This window comes from Juglans microcarpa x Juglans regia, chromosome 6D (genome assembly GCF_004785595.1).
Source record: "Juglans microcarpa x Juglans regia isolate MS1-56 chromosome 6D, Jm3101_v1.0, whole genome shotgun sequence".
Classification (NCBI taxonomy): Eukaryota; Viridiplantae; Streptophyta; class Magnoliopsida; order Fagales; family Juglandaceae; genus Juglans; species Juglans microcarpa x Juglans regia.
Window position 1 is genome coordinate 31,625,142 of NC_054604.1, and position 21,826 is coordinate 31,646,967.

A 21,826-nucleotide genomic window follows, 5' to 3' on the forward strand; every position below is an offset into this window, starting at 1 on the left:
AAGTATTTGATATTATTTTATTTTATTTTATTTTATCTCCTTTTATTATTATAATTTTTTTAAATTTTTATATAAAATATAATAAATAATTTAATTTTTTAAAATATCAATTTAATTTTTAAAATTTTAAAATAATAATATTAAAAAATAATATTTTATTCAAATTTTTTTTTTTTTTATCAAAAATCATTTCATCTAAGCAGCTATTAATCTAATCCTTCCCCTGACAACACGTGGCCTCAGACGCATTGCGTTGCGTCCATATACACATTATTTCACTTCTCTTCTTTCACTGTTCTCAAAGCGAAAGCTCAAACCTCTCGGAGACACTAGAGAGAGAGAGAGCAAGTCGGAGAAGTATCGCGTTCCGGCGACTTCTCACCTTAGAGAGATTGCGGCGAAATGGTGGCGCATAACTCGCCGGACTGGCTTCCCTCCGGCTGGACCGTCCAATTCAAAGTGCAAAAAACCGGTCGTAAAATTAGGGTAATATCGAACATTCGAGCTTAATTTTTACGTTTTCTTTAGGGGTTGGTGATGTTTAATTGTTCTAGTTTGCACCTCTTGTATCTGGATCTTACAGCTGAATTTGAACACGACGATGTTAATTGCTAAATGATTGATCTCTTTGATCAAATATGTGTGCTTATTATCTCCGTTGCCCTTAATGTTACTTTTATAACGGTATGGGTCACGACGCTTTGTTTAGTTGATTCAAGTTTTTTCGGTTAGCTGCATATCAGGGCGAAGCCGGTAATTTTATTTTGGGAGCCGGTTATAATCTTTAATTGAATATGCAAGTGCATGTGCAAAAGTATATAGAAAAAATATGAATTTTAATATTTAATTCAGATATAAAAAATCAATTATACTAGTTGAATTCGATACTTGGTTAATGAATAAAAGTAATTAGCCTCATGTTTAATTTAAAGAGCAATGCACAAAGCTAATATAATTAACAGGTGTGCAAACAAAAAAAACTTTAAGCTTGATTATACATATAAAAAAGAAAAATCATTCGCAAAGAAAAGCGATATTTTACAAAATTCGTAAGTACCCTAATTCCAGCATTTTTAATTAGCAAGTGCATAATTTAAAGGACTTCGTAAGATTTTTTTTATTTTTTTTATATAATTTCACTATAACTCAGCATTGGCTAGATTGGGAATCAGTTATTGCAGATATTTGAAATTACAAAACTTAGAACCGACTACTTAGAAAAAGAAATGTTTTGGTCGTAGGTCTGCTCTGATGCTTATGATATTTTTTTCCTGCTCTTGTAGTTTTACACAAATTTGCAAACTGGACAGAAGTTCTTTTCCAAAGATGATGTTATCCACTATTTAAAAGTTAGCAGTGAAGGTACAAAGCATCTGCCAAGTGATAGGCACATTAAAAGGCAATCTAGAAACAATTCTAAACCAGTATGTGTGATGTTGGATTATCCTACACTTCTATGGTTTAGACTTCCCATATTTATACCTACCTTCCAAATGAACATGTTTGGTTTTTGACAGCTTGCACAAGAAACAAATGAACGTCCTGAATGGTTACCTAAAGGTTGGACTGTGGTGGTAAAAGTTCGAAACAGTGGTTCGCGGATTGGATCAAAGTATAAGGTATAATATATATATGTTAGGTGGTCTTTTTGCAAATATACTGTGTAGAGTTTTACAAACCCTTTGGCATATTAATGCTGGATCAACTGGGGAATGTCTGGTTTGCTACTAATTAATCACGATTTAGCTGTTACTCTGGAGTGCATGACAGTGACTTTCTGGGAATTTTAATTTTTAATGTCATCTGTCTTTGCTTTGTTGTATATCACTGGTGGTTGATTTTTTTGCCTTGTATTATTATCTTTATTCTTGTTTATAATGTGAACTTCCACTGTGCTGTTAATCATGAATTAGCCATAACTTTGGAGTGGCTACTTATTTTTTTTTATCAGTAACTCTGGAGTGGCTAGTTGGCATAGCATGCGCCACAGGGTGCAAGTGTTCGGTGTTCCCTTTTTGCATATATGTTAAGTGATTGATATCTATACGTATTGGTAACAGTCATGAGGTATATTCCTATATGGGTCAAATTTAATATGTTTATTTATTTATTTTCCATATTTTTTCTCAATAGTTCATGAAAAATTTGAAAGATGATGCCTAAATTAGTCTCTCAGTAAAACTTTTTCCCCTTTCTAAATGCTAAAGTTAATTATTCTGAATATTTTGGTCCCTTTGTTCTTGTATTTTGCCTTCCAACAGAAATGAATTTCTCAAGTTTTTATGCTGCTATATTCTTGTTGCAGTGTTACATCGATCCGTTGAATGGATATAGATTCTATTCCAAGCCACAGGTGTTTCAATATCTCAAAACAGTAAAGTGTGGTAGCTGGACATTCAAAAAGAGTAAAACAGATGTTGACATGCCTTTGGTGAGCGAAATTTTTTCCCATAAATATTCTCATGCTTTAAATTCTCTGTCCTTCTTTAGGTATTGTTTCTTCGTTTGGTGGCTATCTACCAAAATACATGCATCAATAGCAATGATTTTCCAGATTTGGAAGTTTTTGTCTACTTTAAGTAGTTTTAAGGCGTTTTTCTTTGGTGGCCTTATTGTTGTTGTCATCATCGTTGTCTAGTAAAATATCAGAACATTTGTGAATAAAAACTGTAATATTAACAAAAACGCATTATTGCCCTTTTTTTTATTGGTAAGCATATTTTTATTGATCAAAAGGTACACAAGAGCCCAAGTATATGGGACATTTACAAGAGCAACGCCTAAGCGTGCTAGTTTAGTGATACAAGGAATTCATGAAAATCCATGCCATGAAAATCAATTGCAATCGAGCAATGGAGTAAAGTTTTAAAAAATAAGTTTCTAATCTCATCCATTGACCGCTCTTGATATTTTTTTTCTAAGTAAGAAAATTTATTGATCCTCAAAATTAGGCATAGCCCAAGTAAGTACACATGTGGTATACAAGAGAGAAATACCATCCTATGAGCAGAAAAAGAAGCATACAAATCATTAAAATTAACCCCCTCTAATACAATAGCCTTAGCCCAAAGTAAAAAAGATTGAAAAAATAAGTCTCTAATCCCCCCCCCCCCCCCCCCCCCCCCACCACAAAACAATGAGCATACTCTATTTTCAAAACATCTTCCATTCCTCTCATTCCATTCCATATACACCACATGAGACATAGGGGTACCATCTTCCAAACATTTGCTACTTGACGATTTTCCCATGTTCCGCACCAACAAGCCAAAAGATTTGCCACCCTCTTTGGGATCACCCAAACAATGTCTAGCCTTGATCTTCAAAGCTTCTTTCATTCCTCTCCCTCCAAATGCACCACCATAGGCATATTGGGACCATCTTCCACATTGATGCAATTTGAGAGTTGCCCCAAATACCTCTCAAATAAGCAAGAAGGTCACTTACCCTTCTAGGCATCACCCAAGCTAGTCCCAACCGAGCAAAGACTTCATTTCACAAAGGCATGGCAATCTCACAATGAAGTAGTAGACGGTCAATGGACTCTCCACTCTTCTTGCACATACAACACCAATCCATGATTATGATTTGACGTTTCCTCAAGCTGTCTAGAGTGAGTATCTTCCCCAAAGAAGCCACCCATACAAAAAATGCTGCCTTTAGATTTGCATTTGTCTTTCAAATGCTCTTCCATGGGAATGGATTTGTGTTGCGCTTGGTCATGGCTTGGTGAAAAGAGCGGACTGTGAATATCCCCTTTCTCAGAGGAGCACCAAAAAATCTCGTCTTCCACTAAAACGCAACACAAAGACGCATTAATACTAAAAAGAATGGCCACCCAAAAATTTACAAAGCGAGTCTGTAACATGTATTTAAGATCTTAAGAAACAAGCCAGGCAGCAGCAACAAAGAAAAATATAATCCACTTCCAGATTAAACTTCAAGGCACAAATATCTTACAAGGAAGAGAAAATATAGTTCTCGTATGAGCTTCCACTGTATTTCTCTTTTCATCACATCAAATGTCATCCACTAATTGTATTTCTGTGGACTTTTACTAGTTCGCAATGAAAAATATGATCCTTGACTCCAGCAAATATTGAGATTATATTTTTGTATTTTCCTGTTGATGTCTTGCCACCCAGATGCTACTAGACTCTGGTTTATGTTTAAAGCTGATTTGTAAAGTCATCTGGAATCTGTTTTCCCCTTGCATCCTAACAATCACCAATTTGATGTTCACCAAGTGTTTTCCAGGATCCTCTCACCTTTGCAGCCTGAAGCTTCCTATTGCAATGTGAAAGAAATTGTAATGATGACACCCAAAAGCTATCCCGGAAAACGTGTTTTTTGTTATATGTTTGCAACACCCTGTCCCTCTAGGGTTGTAAAGTTAGAGGAACCAAATGCTACTAACCTTAAAACATACATTCTTTGTGCCATGTATAAAAAATTCCATACATTTTGAAAATCACCGAATGCTTTGTTAAAAAGACATGTCTCAAAAATAGACATTTATTCCATAGCACTTATTAAAAAATAATAATCTATCATATGCTACGCATTGCGGATACGTAAATCATTTAAATGTAAAGATAAAGTCAAAATCCGCTCTCAAAGTCTCAAGCCTCATTGTTAATGTCACCCTCCTGGACAACATCCTCGCCCTTAGCATCCTCAAAACCTTCCTCCTTTGGGGTGGTAAAAACATTAAAAACAATTAAAATGAGTCAAATACTCATTAAGAACCACCTAGTAAATATAATATATAAACATAGGGTTTTCAATTAAAAATCATTGTTCTTTAAGAAAAACTTACCTTTAAGCATGCATAAAATATTTGTCTCACAGTACGAAGAAAATAAAATCTTTTCTTCCTCAACCTCAATCATTAATCATTTGTTACCTTAACCTTATCCTTAGTAACCGTTTACACACTGCTAACCCTCATGTGTTAGGGTTAGCCACCCTTGTGATCAATGGTTCTTTTCGGAGCAACCGGATAAGAACTGAACCTCAGGAATGGGCCATCACTAGGTGCACCGCCAGTGATGCATTTCGATGTTGCCATCTCTCCCAATCTCAAGGTGCCGTCCTCATCCTCATATGGCCATTAACCTCATCGAACACATGCAGTTATTCATTTTCTTTTCTTTAACTTTGCCTTACCTTTCATTCTTTAAAATAAATAGTCACACTATATATTTAGTCACGCAATCAGTAATGCAGTTCGAAAACCATGTAACAGCTTTCATCGTAAAAAGGGGCTATCAATGAAGGGCTTAATACATACATATATACCTTTCAAAACATTGACCACATATATACATTTTAAAAAAAAAAAAAAAAGACTTTATAAATTACCATAAAGCGATGTGTAGAAGAACATTATCTTAGTCACTTACCTCGGTCCTTGTGCAATTTAAGCTAATCTTGTGTTTCTCTAATCTTTAAACTGAACCAAGGTCAGGAGAGTGTATGTCGTGTGGTATCCTAGGGCTTTTGGTTTTACCACAAAATATAAGAGAACTTCGTGGCCTTGGACGGGCCTTAATTGGGGCTCATCTAATGGTAGGTAGGCTCTTATATGGGGTCTATAAATAGAGTTTGGAGGGTGTAGAGTCCAAGGGGTGTGGTAGTCCAGGTGTTGTGGGTTTAGTCAAGTGTTTGAATGTGATTTGGAATCATAGTTGCCCTAGGAGTTGTGATTGGAGTAGGAATAGGTGACTTGGAGTAGAACTAGACTTGTGCTTGCAACTAGAAGTATAGTGCAAGTAGGCTTCGGGCATAACATATGTGGGCTCACTTCCATGGGCTATATGGGTTTGGCAAGGATAATACTTGGCTTGTTCATCATTACATGGGCTTGGTGGGTTTGGGCCTAACGGGTTTGGTTGGTTTCTAAATCTTCCTAAATTTAATCCTCCATAACAAGGGTCTAATCCTAGGTACCCAATAATTAACCTCAAGGAAAGAACACTGGCTCAAGTGCCAATGCCAAATTTTAGATCTAACCCTAGTTTACTCTCTATAAATAGAAATCCCAATCATAATGTAAACCCTAACTTTACCAAAATGTAAACCTCAAAAGTCCGGGATGTTACAATATTAGTTTCAATATCAGATCATTAATCTTAAAGTCTATCCTGCCAAAACTCTAAATAATGTTATTGCCAAATACTCGTTAACTACTTATCACTGCCAGAACCTTTATGCGGTGGAGATCTTACGACAACACATCTCACCTTTCTTAATGATCACCAGTGACTAAAAACTCGTCGTGCATTTTATGCAACCAAATAGAGTCTATTTCTTCGATTTCTATGAATTTACAGTAAAAGAAAAGAACCAGAAAAAGATCTGTTAAAAAAAAAGAAGGAAAAGTTAGTAGATGGTGGGTACTTTGTAAATATTTAAAAACATTGCCGATCGAACTTCAATTTTGGGCACAAAACGTTTCCCAGAGTATTCTTTTTCAGCCTTACATTAATTCCTTAACTTAAATCAGAATTGGCCTGTTGTGTCCAAACTAAAAAGGGGCATTGTTTCTCGTCCTTGGACAAGAGATGACAATCATTAACGCCCCAGTAGTAAGAAATGTTTGTAGTATGTACTGAAACATAACTTCAGTATATTATGGAACAAAAAAGGGTTTGGTATTGTATTCATATGGATTTATGCCAGTACTATTGGTTAATCTGAAATGCATCTCTAATAGTTCAAGTATTATCTAGGCTGTGGTTGAGAAACAAATGGTGGAGGATTTACCGGCAGGGTGGACAAAGGAAATCAAGATTAGGCAGAATGCATATGGAATTAGAAGGGACCCGGTATGGAATTCTTATGCTCACATTTGGTCCAATCTAGCTTTAACAGCACTTTCAACTAGGTGCATTTATTTAATGAGTTTTGTACTAACGTTTTCCAAGTCTTAGCGCATTGTTTAAATTTTGATTTATTCCTACTTGCCGCAGTTTTACAAGGATCCAGAAAATGGATATCTGTTCCGCTCCAAAAAGGATGCTTTGCGCTATTTGGAAACTGGAGAGATTAGTAGATATACATTTAAACCAAAGGAAAGTTGCATCAACAATGAAGAATTGATTAACAGTGAAATCTCAGTAAGTCTGCACCTTGCTTGGTGCTTCAGATAATGAGTTCTATGTTGTGCCGTTTTGAGCTATATCATTCGCTTTGTCCTCCTCGTTTTATTGTGGTCACTAAACATGCGAAAAAAACAAAATTTTGGGCTTATGGTTTTTATGAATTTAGTAAGATATCAATATGTTTTTTTTATATGTAAAGAAAATTCAACAATTAGTAAGAAAATTCAACAATTAGTAAGATATCAATATTAGTCTGCTTGGGCAATGCGAACTCTTCTTTTAGTATTAATAAAAATGGCATAATACATCATTTGTTGCTTAAAATACTGTATATAATAATAACTAATTAGGCCATAAAAAGAATTAATCTGCTCATGAGTAGCCCAAGCTTACCTCCCTAACATGCTCATTTTGAGCTCGTTCATTTCCAAACAAACCAAGCTCAAGCTCGAGTTTGAAGTTTGATTACCCAGCAAACTAAGCTTGATTAAGCCCATACTCATCTCAATTTTGTTTGCAAATACCAAAGATAACACTTACCATATTTAAAATGTATAAAATAATTTCTCTTACTGTATTTGATCAAACTTATTACTATTGAAAATGGATAAATTAGGGAAAATATACCTATAAAAAAAATAAATTAGGGAAAATATAGTTTGGTGTCTAGCATGCACTAACTGGGTAGAAATATGGGTTTTGACCTTCTTAGATGGGCATTTACCTATGTACTTCCAATGTACTTGGTTAACACTCTTTTGTGCTGATAATCAAATTCAGTATTGTTACTTGTAAAACAAATATAGGTTTTTCATTTTATATATATTTTTTATAAGTAAGAATATTTATTGATCCTCATAATTAGGCAAAGCCCATGTACACAAGTGGTATACAAGAGGGAAGTACCTAATTATAGCCTACAAACTAGAAAAAGAAGCATAAAAATTATTAAAGTTGACCCCCTCTAATACAAAAGCCTTGGCCCAAAGTAACAAAGAATGGAAAATAACTCTCTAATCCCCCCCCCCCCCTCAAACAGTGAGTGTTCTCTATTTTCAAAACAGTGTCCATTCCTCTCATTCCATATGTACCACATAAGACATAATGGCACCAACTTCCAAACAACTGCTACTTGACGATTACCCTGAATTCCTGAATTCCACTCCAACAAGCCTAATAAAGATCTCATCCCATAAAGCCTTCACCACATCACAATGGAGAAGAAGATGATCCGCCGATTCTCCATTCCTTTTACACAAAGCACCAATCCATAATAAAAATACCATGCTTCCTCAACTTATCAATGGTCAAAATTTTCTCGTGAGAGGCCAGCCAACCGAAAAAAAAAAACAACTTTTAGAGGCACTTTACTTTTCCAAATGCGCTTCCAAGGAAAAACAGTAGATGAATGGGACGACCTACAATTGTATAAGGATCTGACTGAGAAATTTGTGTTCCCAGGGTGGATCCACCACTCTCCAATTTCAATGCATACAAGGTGCTGAAAAAATCAGAAATATCCCCCACTTCCCAATCTTGAATAGCTCTGATGAATCTCACATTCCACTGCACCAGCCATGCGATGTGTCCATGTATTCAGCTATAAAAGATTCCTAATTCAATGTAATTCAGAAAAGAGAAGGGAAAGCCTCCTTTAAAGCAATATCTCCGCGCCAAACATCGAACCAGAATCTGACCCTGGTTCCTCGACCCACCACAAATCGGAAATTACGAATGAAATCCTCCCAACCCCCTTCCTAATAAATTTCCATACTCCCACACCATACGCTCCTCGCACTTCATTTGAGTTCCAACCTCCCCAAATGCTCCCAAATTTAGCATCAACAACAATCCTCCATAAAGCGTCTCTTTCTTGATGGTACCACCACAACTATTTTTCAAGTAATGCCTTATTGAAAATACTTGGATTTCTTATCCCCAAACCTCCACAATATAGGGGGGTTACAAATCTCGTCCCATTTGAACAAATGGAACTTTTTCTCATCCCCCAAGCTTCCACACAATATAGCGCGAGAGATCTTTTCCATTCTATTAGCCGCACCAGCAGGTATCGGGAATAAAGATAGAAAATACGTAGGGAGAGTAGATAGCGTACTCTTAATTAAAGTGATTCTTCCCCCTTTAGACAAATATATTCTTTTCCAACCAGCCAATCTATTCTCAATCTTTTAAACACCATCCCATATTACCTTGGATTTATGAGGGGGCCCCAATAGAAGACCAAGGTACTTCATACGCATAGACAACACCTTACAACCCAAGATTTCAGCCAAGTCTCCAATATGATTTACCAAGCCAACCAGAACCAATTCAGATTTAGACAAATTCACCTTAAGGCCAGAAACAGCTTCGAAGCAAAGCAAAAGAGCTCTCAATGAACGGATCTAATTAGGTTCCAGCTCACAGAGAATTAAAGTATCGGCAGCGAAGAGAAGGTGAGATACATTGAAGCTCCTAGATGAAGAACCACCCACCGAAAAACAAACAAAAAAGACCCATCCACCATTGCCTCCAACATTCTGCTCAACACGTCCATAACTAGGGCTGAAAGTTGGTCAGTCCAGACCAGAGAAACCGACCGGACCGACTGGTTTTTAATAATTGTATAATTAATTATGTAATTTTCATCTAACCTATCACCATTTACAATATAAAATTTTAAATATGTAAATTTTAATTTCAAATTAATATCTATGTAATTAACTAATGTATGATATGAATATCAATTAAATAACCTATCACCAATTTACCATTTACTAATTACTAACATCTACATCTAATTAAAGTTCTTATTATTAGATAAATTTTTGTAAAATATCTAATACAATTATTTATTAATCATATACAAAATGTAAAAACTAAAAAGTTTAATATATTGACAATTTATCATAATACATTGACATACTCTAAGTTAGTAACAAATTAGCAATTAACATCATCAATATAATTATAAATAATTATTTTTTTAATGAGTTAGTTACATAATTCACTTAATTTTAATTTAGTAATTTAAATAATTTTTTTTATTAATTTATTTGGAAAAAAAAAAAAGAAAAAATAAATTGGGCCGGACCAAATGGACCAAACCAGACTGATAGCTACTGGTTCAGTCCAATCCCCATGGATGTTTGGTCTGGTTCAGTCCGAGGAAAATAATGGACCAAAAATTTTGGTCCCCCCCCCCCCCCCCCCCCCCCACCCGAACCGGACTGACTGATTTACACCTCTATCCATAACTAAAACGAAGAGAAAGGGAGATAGAATATCTCCTTGTCTCAAACCACAGGAACTGTAGATGAAACCCTCAGGAGTACCATTAACCATGACCGAGAATCTAGCAGTAGTGATGCAATAATTTCATCCAATTGCACCACCTCTCCCCAAAACCAAATCTACCAAGAATATAAACCAAAAAGTTCCAATTAACATGACGGCCTTCTCTATATCCCCCTGTCTCAAACCAGCTTTTTAATTATATTAAAATAAGTTACTTAACAACACAACCCAACTGAGTATGTGAACCTGTTCAAGCTCATTCAAGATGTCAATGAATGAACCTTGAGCATAAAACTGAACAAAGTAAATGAACTAATTTTGAAGGCCTCAGTCCTCTACTTATTAGAAAATATAGGTTTTAAATTATATTAAATTAATTTACTTAACAACACAGCACAAGCGAGTTTATGAAACAGTTTGAGCTCATTTAAGAAGTAATAATGAAACTTGAACGTAAAACTGAAACAAAGGAAATGAATAAATTTTGAATGCCTCTGTGCTCAGTTTGGCTTGGTATGACCATAGCATTCCAAGGAATATATTATTGATACCAGGTCATTTTATGGTTTCCCCAGTTTTTCAGTTAATCTTGTATCAACTTCCTAAAACATGCAACAAAAACCCTCTTAGTGTACAGTTTCTTGGCTTACCCATCAATATTATGTACCGACTCTGAAACAAAAAAATCTTTTCCATTTTCGTCATATTATATGAAAAACTTTACATTCAGCATGCTTAAAATGAATTTCTATTTATTCAAAAAAAAAAAAAAAACTGTTACATCTGAATTTGGTTTGCAGTTTTTGTTTATTTGTATTACAGGCTCTATTTCAAGTGTGTCAATTTTATGCATTTCTAACGAATGATACAATTATTCCAACCATATTGAAAAGAGTTGGCTGTCGCTCACCTTTAATTCATTCCTTTTCACCTTCCTCCACAAACACCAAGTGTATTTTTTCTGAAGTTCTTTCTTTGATATTCTGAATTCCGAGATCTCCCTCAAGCCTGATTCTCATATACCGTAACTATCAATCCATAGGGATATGGCTGGCCAAGGTAGCCAACCATATTGATTGTAATCTTTTCCTTTCTTTTTTTTTCCGTTTTTTAATTTTCAGTTGGGACATTATTCCAGAGGAAAATTCTGATTCTATGATCTTGTTTTCTTCTTTTTCTTTGTCCATCTTATAGCCATCATCTACGGTAAAAAGGCAGAAATTAAATCACCCAGCAACCAAGCGGAGGCTTTTTGCAGGTGAGAGGTCCTGGATGACACGCGCGCAACGTCATTGACCAATTATATTAAAAATTAGCCAAGTACAAGTGGTTCAATAGTGAACAATTTACCTGAAGTTTATTGCTTTGTGTGTTGAACTTTTCAATGCAGATCAGGGAAGTTCTAATAAGAGCAGTTTAGAATTGGCAGAAAGCAAGAGCTCAAAGAGAGGGCGAGAAAATAAAGTATCTGCTGAACAGAGAGATGCTTTTGGTCCCACGGTTGAGATTGTCCAAGACAAGCATTCAATGAGGGCAGTCAAGGAGTCTGCTGAAACCAAGGAAAATAGAGATCCGGGCAGGCCAGCATTGCCAAAATCTGACAGATCCAAGAGAAAAAGCCAGCCAGAAAACCTCGCTGCTAATAATGAGCATGTTTCAACTCCTGCAGTTGATATTCTGCAAGAGAAGAATGACCTGGAGAATGTGAAGGAAAGGGGCAGCGGTAGGAAAAATGAGATTACTCTGAGCAAGTCTAAGTATAAGAAAGAGTTTAACTTGCCTTGCCGGTCTTCGAAACGACTTGCTGGGCTTGAACCTGGGCAGGTTGTGAACTCAGTTACCAGTCAAAAAGATTTTCAAGTTTCAACTAGTAAGTTCGGTGAAAGTGGATCCGGTCAAATTTCAGCTTTGGCTCCGTATGGTTTGTCAAATGGTGCATTTCGGCAACTTGATTATGGGAAGGAAATGGTTAATGCTCATCTTGGTTCTACAGACATGAGTAATGCATTACATGGAGATCCATCATCTCAGAAACTCAGGGATGGGCAAGAAATTTTGAATGCACAGCATGGCTTTACAGACATGAGTGATGCTTTACATGGAGAGCCACAAGGCGAGAGTAAAAAGCCTCTTGAAAACGAAGCTGCTTCTAAAGGGCAACTGGAGATGCTGGATACTGAAAAAATGGACTGTGAGAAAGAAGCACAAGAGTACTGCTGTCCATTTGGGAATTCTTGGTTCGACCCATGCCTAGAATTTGCAATCAAGACTCTTACAGGTGCCTTACCCCTGGAGGACGCTATTAATAACAGGGTTGTTTTGACTCCTGCTGATGATATCCTGGAAAAAGAGAAATTGCTCGAGGGTGTGTTAAGAAAGAGCAACAACAGAAAAACTCAGGTTGACTTGAGGAAGTCCAAAAACAATAAAGAGCTTAACTTGCCTCGACGGTCTTCGAAACGGCTTGCTGGGTTTGAACCTGAGTTGTTGGCCAACTCCCTTTCCAGTGAACACGCTCTTAAAAATGCAAGTAGACAGTCTTGTGAAAGTGAAGCCACTCTACCAGTGATTTTGGTAGATAGATCATCTCAGCAGCTGGAGGATGGGCTAAACATGGAGCTTGCACATCATGATTCTAACAACATAAAAACCCAAGTACTTGGAGAGTCATCAAACAAGAGCAAAATGTCTTTTGAACTCCAAATTGTTCCCAAAGAGCAACCGCAAGTACCTAAATCTGAAATCTTGCCAGAACCGCAACTCTCTTTTCCTCTCATGGATTCTTGGTCGGACCCATGCCTAGAATTCGCAATCAAGACTCTTACAGGTGCAATACCGGTGGAAGATAATTTGGCAGTTCAAGGAACCTTCCAGGAACAACTTGACATCTCTCACACGAGGAGGAATGGTGGTTTGGCATTACCAGATTTTGGCTTGCCCAGATTTTTCCAAAATGATATTTCATCCCATCTTGCTTCAACCGAACAATCTGTGGCAGGAAATAAGCCATCCATGAGCTCATTCCTGGCCCCAGGAAATGTGAGCTTGCCCAGTTGCGAAGGAATTGGTTCTCAAAAACCTTGCTCCCAGGGTGATCATTCAATGAAAGGTTAACTTCTAGGATAAAGTTAGCAAGTTGTCTGGGATAATCAAGTAGTAATCTGCTAATGAAATCCCCACTTTCATGCTTTTGCTATTTTGTCTTTTGTGATATTTGTAACTATAGCTTCGTGCTCTATCATCTGCATAGAAGATCTAGGAAGAGAGAGACAGTATTTTGAGACGGACTACTGTTGTAAGATTTTCTTTATTTCATTTCATTTTGTTTTTTCAAATTGACAAGTCATGAAGAAGTTGTTCAATGGATAATTGGACTTGCAAATCACGTTTCTTTACGTTCGAATATTATGTAGGATAGACGATATAATTGTAGCATTCTGGTAATCTGGTGGATTAGGAGACTTAAGACAATTCAATCGAAATAGCTTGGAGTACCGCTTGGTAAGATTTTATTGTAATGTATCAGTTTAAAGCATTTCGTAAGAATACTTTTTGGCTTTCATTCATGCATTTCTTTGTTCCATATTTCGCAATTGGCTGTAAGATTTAAACCCTACACAGACCGCACGCAAAAGATCCAACTTCTCATGTCTCCACAAAAATACCAACCAGCTTATGTATTTATATTGATTCAAACAAAACCAGATGTTCAATCACAAACATATTCAAACCAAGAACTCGGTCAAACAAAACCCTACAATAGGAAGGGAAGCTAGAATCAGTCGAAGAAAACATGTAGCTTATGATTTCAATTCCCAGATAATGGTGTAATGGTAAGTTCTAGAAAAAGCTGCTGAATGATTGAGTTGATCATTCTCTATATGGCAGACTCTTTCCATCCACCATAGCTTTCCTCTTCCCCGCGAAAATCTCGCTCGCCGTGCACCTACCAATGAAGAATAGGCAATTAAGGTGGGATTAGTTCATTAATATCGTCATCTTTTACATTCAATCTATAGTGAAAAGGGCTCCAATTTACATAAACAGGAATTGTCCTGTAAATCCAACAATTATGATGCAATTTATAAACTTTAAGTGGCAGTTTGTGGGAGCCAGAAACAACAGTAATCAGTTATTTAAGCTATAGAGTATAATTACCTCAGGAGTGAAAGTGAGGCCAACTCTAATCTCTCCACGAAATTCTTCGTCCTTAACTACATTGTATGCAGCTGGAGGGAGGCTTCCTTCCATAAACAATGGCTCTAGTGGAATGCTGCAGGTATAACAAAACCAAATAGATTTGGTTTTTTAAATATTTTCAGGAAAACTTAATCAATTTAATCAAAATTACATAATATTGTTGCCATTTCTTTTAAGTAATAACCAATGCCTCTCTCTCTATCTCCATTTTAACTTAGTATCGTAAGGGTAGTTAGTATATGCTTCAAGAATTGACTTTGGTTTTTGCTCACTCAAAAAAGGAAAGAAAGAAAAAAGATAAAAGAAAAAATAAACCCAAATGCATGCAATCTAATCTTCAAAGCCATAAGCGCTTAAACCTTCGAAAGTCTCAACTTAATACTTATATTTGCAATATATTCAGATGTTTTTAGTGAAAAAAACTTTTTTTGTTGGCATCAGGTATCCGAGAACAAAGTTCCGACTAATCCCGAGGGTGCACAAGCCTTCGGCAAGGAGTTTCCCGCAAGTGCACTTTGGATAATTCAAAGGATAGTTCCCCCAATCCGATGGCCCCTAGAAATTGCTTGCATCCAAGAGGACTCGAACCTTAAACCTAGAAAGAGCATACCACCAAGACCAAGGCCTTTGTCACTTGAGCCAACTCCAAGGAGTTACGTTTTCAATGAAAAAATAACAAATATAAAGGTAGGGGAAATGCGATTCAAAATGAATCCATTGCATTTTTTGGAACTTGGGAAATATTTCAAGCCCCTTTTATGTCTTAACTCTTCTTAAACCACTACTAGCATCTAAAACTTGAAGAAACGACCTCATTTATATGTTGTTTTTAAAGATCTTTGTAAAAGTGTGTTGGAAGTAAGCTGAATATTCAAGGTCAATAAAACCAAATTTAAAAATACGATGCCACACCACTCTGTTGGCATACGGCGGGATAATATTCACAAGGTAGACTGCAAGTGCTTTAATCAACCTAGAAATTGATTTTATAACATGAGATGTCAAAATATATATCAAAGATTAGGATTCTTACTTAGCTTCTCCCACAAAATCGTCGCCACTACCAGCATCGCTGTCCATTATTTTCAGTGTGAGTTCTGAAATACTGTCTGAAATTGTGAAGACAAAATTCTCGTTCCACTCCGGTTCAGTCCCTTTTCCTGTACAGATATATATATATATATATATATATATAAAAAAAAAAAAAGGAATATCACTCAAACTAGGAAGAAGAAGAAGAGCACGACTATACAAATTATTATGCAAATAATCTTTAAAAAAAAACTTATTTGGCATTTTGTTGTGTTAACATATAACATGATCACCATATGAAATTTCTGTCATATAATTTTCTGTCGAGTACTATTGTTCAACCTCGGAGATTTTCCCATGTAATGTGAAGAATGAAAGCAGAATAGAGATCTAGAACCCACCTGATGCAACACTGCTTTTTTGCTCTTGACTGCGGCAAATGAGGATGACATACGGATCCATGTTATCTGCCATGTGCAAAAATATTCAAACCTCATCATCAAACATATTCTAATAGTTATCATGAACTATATATATTGATCTTGAGATATAATTCTTCATTTGTTTTTATTTGTTTTTACAGTTCACCTTAACTTATCTCATCTAATCATTACATATTTTTTAAATTTTAACACAAAATAAAATAAATAATTCAACCTTTTCAAATCTCAAAACAGAAATAATATTAAAAAATAAATATTCTAACAATATTTTATTCAACTTTTTAATTTAAATTTCAATTTTTCTAAAAACAACCGAGCTAGATGGGTTTGGTCAATGAAACGGGTTCGTTAAGCAGAAAAAAAGATAAAAGAGTGTTCCATGAGTTTTCAAAAATAAAAAGTTGCTGTTATTATGCCATGGATTTCAGAATTTACCATAATGGCAGGAGAATTAAATCGATCCATCACAAGGAAAAAAAAATAGTTCCCCAGAATCGCGTGTGGATCAGTTCTTAAATGACGATGCATCACTTACGTAAGTAAACGTAAGAAAACAATCATTTTATACAAACATCATTTTCAGCAGTGCTTTTTCCTTAATTTCCTCCCTTTTCATAGCTACCGAACAGAGTAATCCAGATCTTAAACGGACACGATAATATCTCAGAACGGGTTCGATCCAAACCGATCACGATTGGATATTCGAATGAGAAGGTGAAGGAAAATGGAGGTGGAACTTACTGAGAAAATCGGTGTTTTCCAGTCCCTTGGCACAAACAAGAAGGACTTCGAGGGTTCCTTGAGGCATCTTTGAAAAGTGAATGGGACAGACAGATCCCCACGAGACAGACCAAAAGGACGATGAAATATGAAAGAACCTTTCCTGTTTTACCTCGGATCTCTCTCGCTCTCTTTTCTCTCGGAATCTTTTACGAGGAATATGTCAGAGAATGCTACGTTCTATATATGTAGGGTAGTGATAGGGTTACCCTATCATTAAACGAGGCAATTCGGTCCGAGATAGACCGTCCCGATCAACCCCCCGAGTTCCTAGCCGATAACGTCGGACGCGGTTTCTTTCGTATTAAGGTTTAACCGTTGAAAATCCCTATGCGTCAATTTTAATTGCATCCCTTTTTGCCTAAGCAATTTAATTAAACGATTCAGTAACGTAAACTTTAATATGATTCAATGCTTTCATTTAGTGCGCTAGTATTTGTGAACTAGAGCTCTTTAGCTACAAAAAGAATGCTAAAAAAAATAAATGTATAAACTGATATGTCTACTATAAGAGGAATGTTATGCATCAGTCACTATTCACTCTCACACTCTATATCTAAAATTTTTTTTCATAGGATGTGAGGGTATTTTTCATAAGGTGAGTGATAGTGAATAGTAACTGATGAGAAGAATTTTTCCTAATATAATACGTTAAATTGGAAATCAAGTACCTATATCTCAATTATTTATCAAAAAAATTATCGGAAACAATATTACAAGAAAATTATTTATTTACGGTTAGTTATTTCAAGCGAAATAATTATTTTTAATTAAAATAAGTCTTTTTGTTATAAATAATTATTTTTATCAAAAAAAATATCACAAATATCTGTTTTTTTTTTTATAGTGAATATTTATTGAGGAGGTAAAATTTATATCTCTCAAGTCTTAACAATAAAAAGAGAACGAGATATGAAAGGTTAATATGGGGTTATCTTGAAATCTAAAGAAATGGGCTTATAATCTATCTGACATCAAAGTTCAGAAGCCCAAACCACATCCTCTTAAATAAATGGGATTCAAGTGTACATAATTCCTAGGGCAAGAAAGAGAGAGGCCCAAGAAATAAAAAGAATTCCATAATAATGTAGGCTGGATAGGCTTTTTTTTTATTTTTTTTTGAAGGGGTACGTGGAAGAGAAATGCATGTCCGTTTCAACGTTGTCCTCTTCAACACCAAAAAAAAAAAAAAAAAAAATCCGATTCATTGCATAGTATTAATAGGCTTTATAGAAGTTGACCATTGAAATTATACGCATGTCTCCTCTGATAGCACAGGTGTCCTCAAACTTTATGAAAAAAATCCAAAAGTTTGGTAAAGATAGGCATCCAAGAAGGATATTCGTCTTAACCTTATTAATCCATGTGCGGTGTGCCATCCATCGGCTAGAAAAGTATTGGTAAATGTCAATCATTATCAGCACAAAATGATAAAGAGTAGTTTTTCAAAAAAAAAAAATGATAAAGAGTAAAAGCAGTTTGGCAGTGGGCACTTGAGAGACTTTTTCCAATATAGAATACCAGTCGGGCCGATCGATCGAGCTGCATGCATGTCATTTTGGAGAAAGATGTTCACTTGTAATTGCATTACAAGTAGGGGCCGTAAGTTTATTAGCCAGCTCGGTATTCGCTCGGTTAAATTTAAATTTAACTTGATTTATAAAAAAAAAAAAGTACGTTCATGAAAATAGATATCCGCTCAATTTATAAATGATACATACTCGACACAACTCGGCTAAGCCTCGTTTAAGGTCAACTCGTTTATATTCGAATTGAGTCGTTAGCTCGACTCAATTAAAGCTCATTTATATATTTATAAATATATACATACACCTATGTATATATACATATATATATATATTAGCTAATAATATAAGCATACCTCTTTTATAATTAAATATATAATATGTAATCTAATTACTTATATTTATATAGTGAATATATTTCATAGGTATATTTTATAATTTGTATAATAATTATTCAATAAAATTTAATAATTTCATATACTAGTATGTGGAAACCATATATGAAATAAATATATGCTATCATATTAAGTGTATGTATTAATAATATATGTAGGCATATAATATATTGTTATTTTAGATAGATATCAACTAGTTAGATATTAATTATTTGTAAATTTTTTAAAATTGTATAATTCAATAGAGGTTCTACTTGTTAGTTGTATAAATTTAATATTAGATCTTTTATTTATTTATTTATTTATTTTATTAATTATTAATTCTTATTTAAAAAATAAAAAAATATAAACAATTTGAGCTCGAGCTCAACTCGATTCGAACTTCTTTGTGGGCCGAGCTCGAGTTCAAGTTGAAAGTTTAGTTTATCGAGTTGAGCTCAAACAAAAAATAAAAAAAATCTCAAACTCGGACTCGAGCTCGAGTATTTTGAGTCGAGCTTAGCAAGCCAAATACCGGCTCAGCTCGACTCGATTACGATCCTAATTACAAGACACAAAGAAAGAAGTCATCTTTGATTTGCTGGAGAATAAAAATGAGAGTTATAGAATCACGAGTGGTTGATATACATATATATATATATATATATATATATAGTTGATGTCCTTTATTTTTTTGGGGAAAAGAACTTGCGGTGCTTGTACTCTTTATCAAAGTCATGAGCAAATGAAGATCTTATCTGATAAAAACCAGCTCTTTATTTCAATTATTTTTCTGATATACAGCTCAGCAGAAACAAGCAGACAGTAAAACAACTACATTGATAACAACTCTCAGATAACCTTATTTTCATCAATCTATGGAGCTCTCAAAAGCTGGAAAAACTCACTCATGAACCCAGACTTTCTCTCTTCTTATTCTTCACTCATACCTCCAATCATCTCCAGAGGGAAACGTGGGGACCTTACTGGGCAAAAAACAACCTTATAATTAGTCCCACCAGGGCATGTAAACGTGCTTGTAGGGTCATCCTGAGGGTAACTATAAGCATCCGGGCACCTAGACTTGAAGAACTTCGAGAAATTTGTGGGTCCACAGCTGCCCTGCCCATTTGTGCAACAATATTCGTTGGTCTTGAAAACCGTGCAGGGATTATTGCACCCACCTGGTGTCCTCAATTCTCCGGGGCACTGCCCGTTAATGTCAGCAGTGCACGTAATTCCACGACACCTGCCCGTGGTTGGGCTAAAGTCCATGGGGATATTGAACCCATCCACCAGAGAGATGTCAATGAAATCCATGTTACCAAACTGGTTTAGGGCGTATTCAGCTAGGGTGTTAGGAGGGACACCCCAGCCTTTGCATTCTAGGACCCCACCACAGTCCCCAGTTTGGCAATGGCCACGACCACTAGCATCAAAGTTGCAATTGGTTCTACCCCATATACGAGCCATGGCAGTGCCAGCAGCCACGTTGAGGGTCCAGGTTTGTCCCCGGTCTAGGCGGCGGCCACCGCCAGGGCTGGCTGCTGCCCAAACAGTGTAAGGACATTTATTGCGGATCTCGAAGGTGGCTGCATGGAGAGAGGAGATGAAGAAGAGGCTGAAGAGAAGGAGTACAGGGATGGACAGCAAGAGGTTGGCCAAGGACCTCATCATTTTACTCAATGTAATAGCTAAACTTTGTGTGTTGGATAGTGGTTTGATCCATTTGGGAGTACTGGAGCGGTTTATATAGAGAATTTACAGGCAGCTTTTGGCTTGATGTACATAATTGCAAGTGCACATGACTTTTTTGAACTAAAGGTAGAGGCGGCTATCATTGCAAGGTACATAATTGCAAGAGGTTGGCCAAGAACTCGCTATCTGATTCATAATGTGGATAAAGCCACGAAAATGGTAAGGTTGCCGTTGATCATGACATCAATTTCAATCGAGGCATGCGAGCTTTCCTTTTCTTTCCCTTTTTTTTATGCTTTTTGGGTATGATATTGTAAAATTAATAGAGACATGCATATAGAAGCCGTGTTCATCAGGTTAACTACTACTCATGTGGCCGCCTGTCGGTCCAACCTCGTGTAATAAAAAAAATTTATTTATTATCTATTTTTTTATCATCTTTTCATTATCTTATGATATGATATTTGATGATAAATTCATAAATGAAATATAATGAATAATATTTAATCATTTAATGACACATTAATTATAAGATGATGAGAGAATAATAAAAATTAGAATGATGATTTATATTATTTCATATTATTATATTGGTTGTCGATTGACTTGAAATTCTATATGATTTATGATTTTTTTTTTTTTTTTTTTTTTTTTAAGGGAATGAGGATTCGACCCTTAAAGTTAATGCCTATGAGCCATACTTGAGACAGGTGAGAGGTAGGCACCATCAAGTGACCAAAGGAACCATTAACATGCAATATTTGATGAGTTAATTAACATAATAATATTCGAACAAGAAATCCTACTTGAACTTTAACATAATAATATTTCAAGTACATAGCAACACTCATGCATGATTATCCAAAGATACAAGAAACACATGAATGTTTGTGTGTCGTGACATTGAAATCTATTACAATCGACTAATAGAATAAAGTATAAAGAAAAAACATTATAAGCTCGTCTATTATTCATTCACATTCTCTTATTTATTGGGTCTAAAAGAAATAAGACGTAAACGGTGCGTTTGGTATGTAAAAAAAAAACTTACAAATAGATTTATTATATTGTAATATAGTGACTCTCGTTAGGTCTCGTTTGTTTTCATAGATGAGATGAGATGAATTGAGATTAAAATTAAAAGTTGAATAAAATACTATAAAAATATTTTTTTAATATTATTTTTATTTTGAAATTTTAAAAAATTGAATTATTTATTTTATTTTATGTTAGAATTTAAAAAAGTAGATAAGATGAAATGAGTTGAGTTGAGAAGAGAAGAGTTATAAAAACAAATAAAGCCATTCGGGCATGTACAGTCACAACCTATACTTCATTAATTTGTTCCTTTTGATAAATCAAATTTTAAT

General features: G+C 35.3%; 3 protein-coding genes across 5 annotated transcripts; 1 reads left to right on the forward strand and 2 right to left on the reverse strand.

Annotated features, from left to right (window-relative positions):
* The first annotated feature begins 279 nt into the window (after positions 1–279).
* LOC121234190 lies at positions 280–13,772 on the forward strand. Of its 3 annotated transcripts, none has more exons than XM_041130025.1 (8): positions 280–486; positions 1,284–1,424; positions 1,518–1,619; positions 2,306–2,431; positions 6,735–6,830; positions 6,975–7,121; positions 11,598–11,661; positions 11,794–13,772. In XM_041130025.1, exons 1-8 carry the CDS (start codon positions 403–405, stop codon positions 13,515–13,517), a joined length of 2,484 nt encoding a protein of 827 aa, XP_040985959.1. In that variant the 5' UTR covers positions 280–402; the 3' UTR covers positions 13,518–13,772. The 3 variants fall into 3 exon arrangements, with proteins under 3 accessions (XP_040985959.1, XP_040985960.1, XP_040985961.1); XM_041130027.1 differs by having other exon boundaries at positions 424–486; positions 1,284–1,362; XM_041130026.1 differs by lacking the exon at positions 1,284–1,424.
* Positions 13,773–14,053: 281 nt separating this feature from the next.
* On the reverse strand, positions 14,054–17,194 carry LOC121234191 (elicitor-responsive protein 3). The gene is made up of 5 exons (XM_041130029.1): positions 16,820–17,194; positions 16,037–16,102; positions 15,637–15,763; positions 14,562–14,676; positions 14,054–14,349 (listed from the first exon to the last, which is right to left on the reverse strand). The coding sequence occupies exons 1-5, from the start codon at positions 16,884–16,886 to the stop codon at positions 14,281–14,283; spliced, it is 444 nt and encodes a 147-aa protein (XP_040985963.1). The 5' UTR covers positions 16,887–17,194; the 3' UTR covers positions 14,054–14,280.
* Positions 17,195–19,517: 2,323 nt separating this feature from the next.
* Positions 19,518–20,506, reverse strand: LOC121235044 (thaumatin-like protein 1). Its single transcript, XM_041131258.1, has one exon. It carries the CDS (start codon positions 20,433–20,435, stop codon positions 19,692–19,694), a length of 744 nt encoding a protein of 247 aa, XP_040987192.1. The 5' UTR covers positions 20,436–20,506; the 3' UTR covers positions 19,518–19,691.
* Between the last annotated feature and the right edge of the window lie 1,320 nt (positions 20,507–21,826).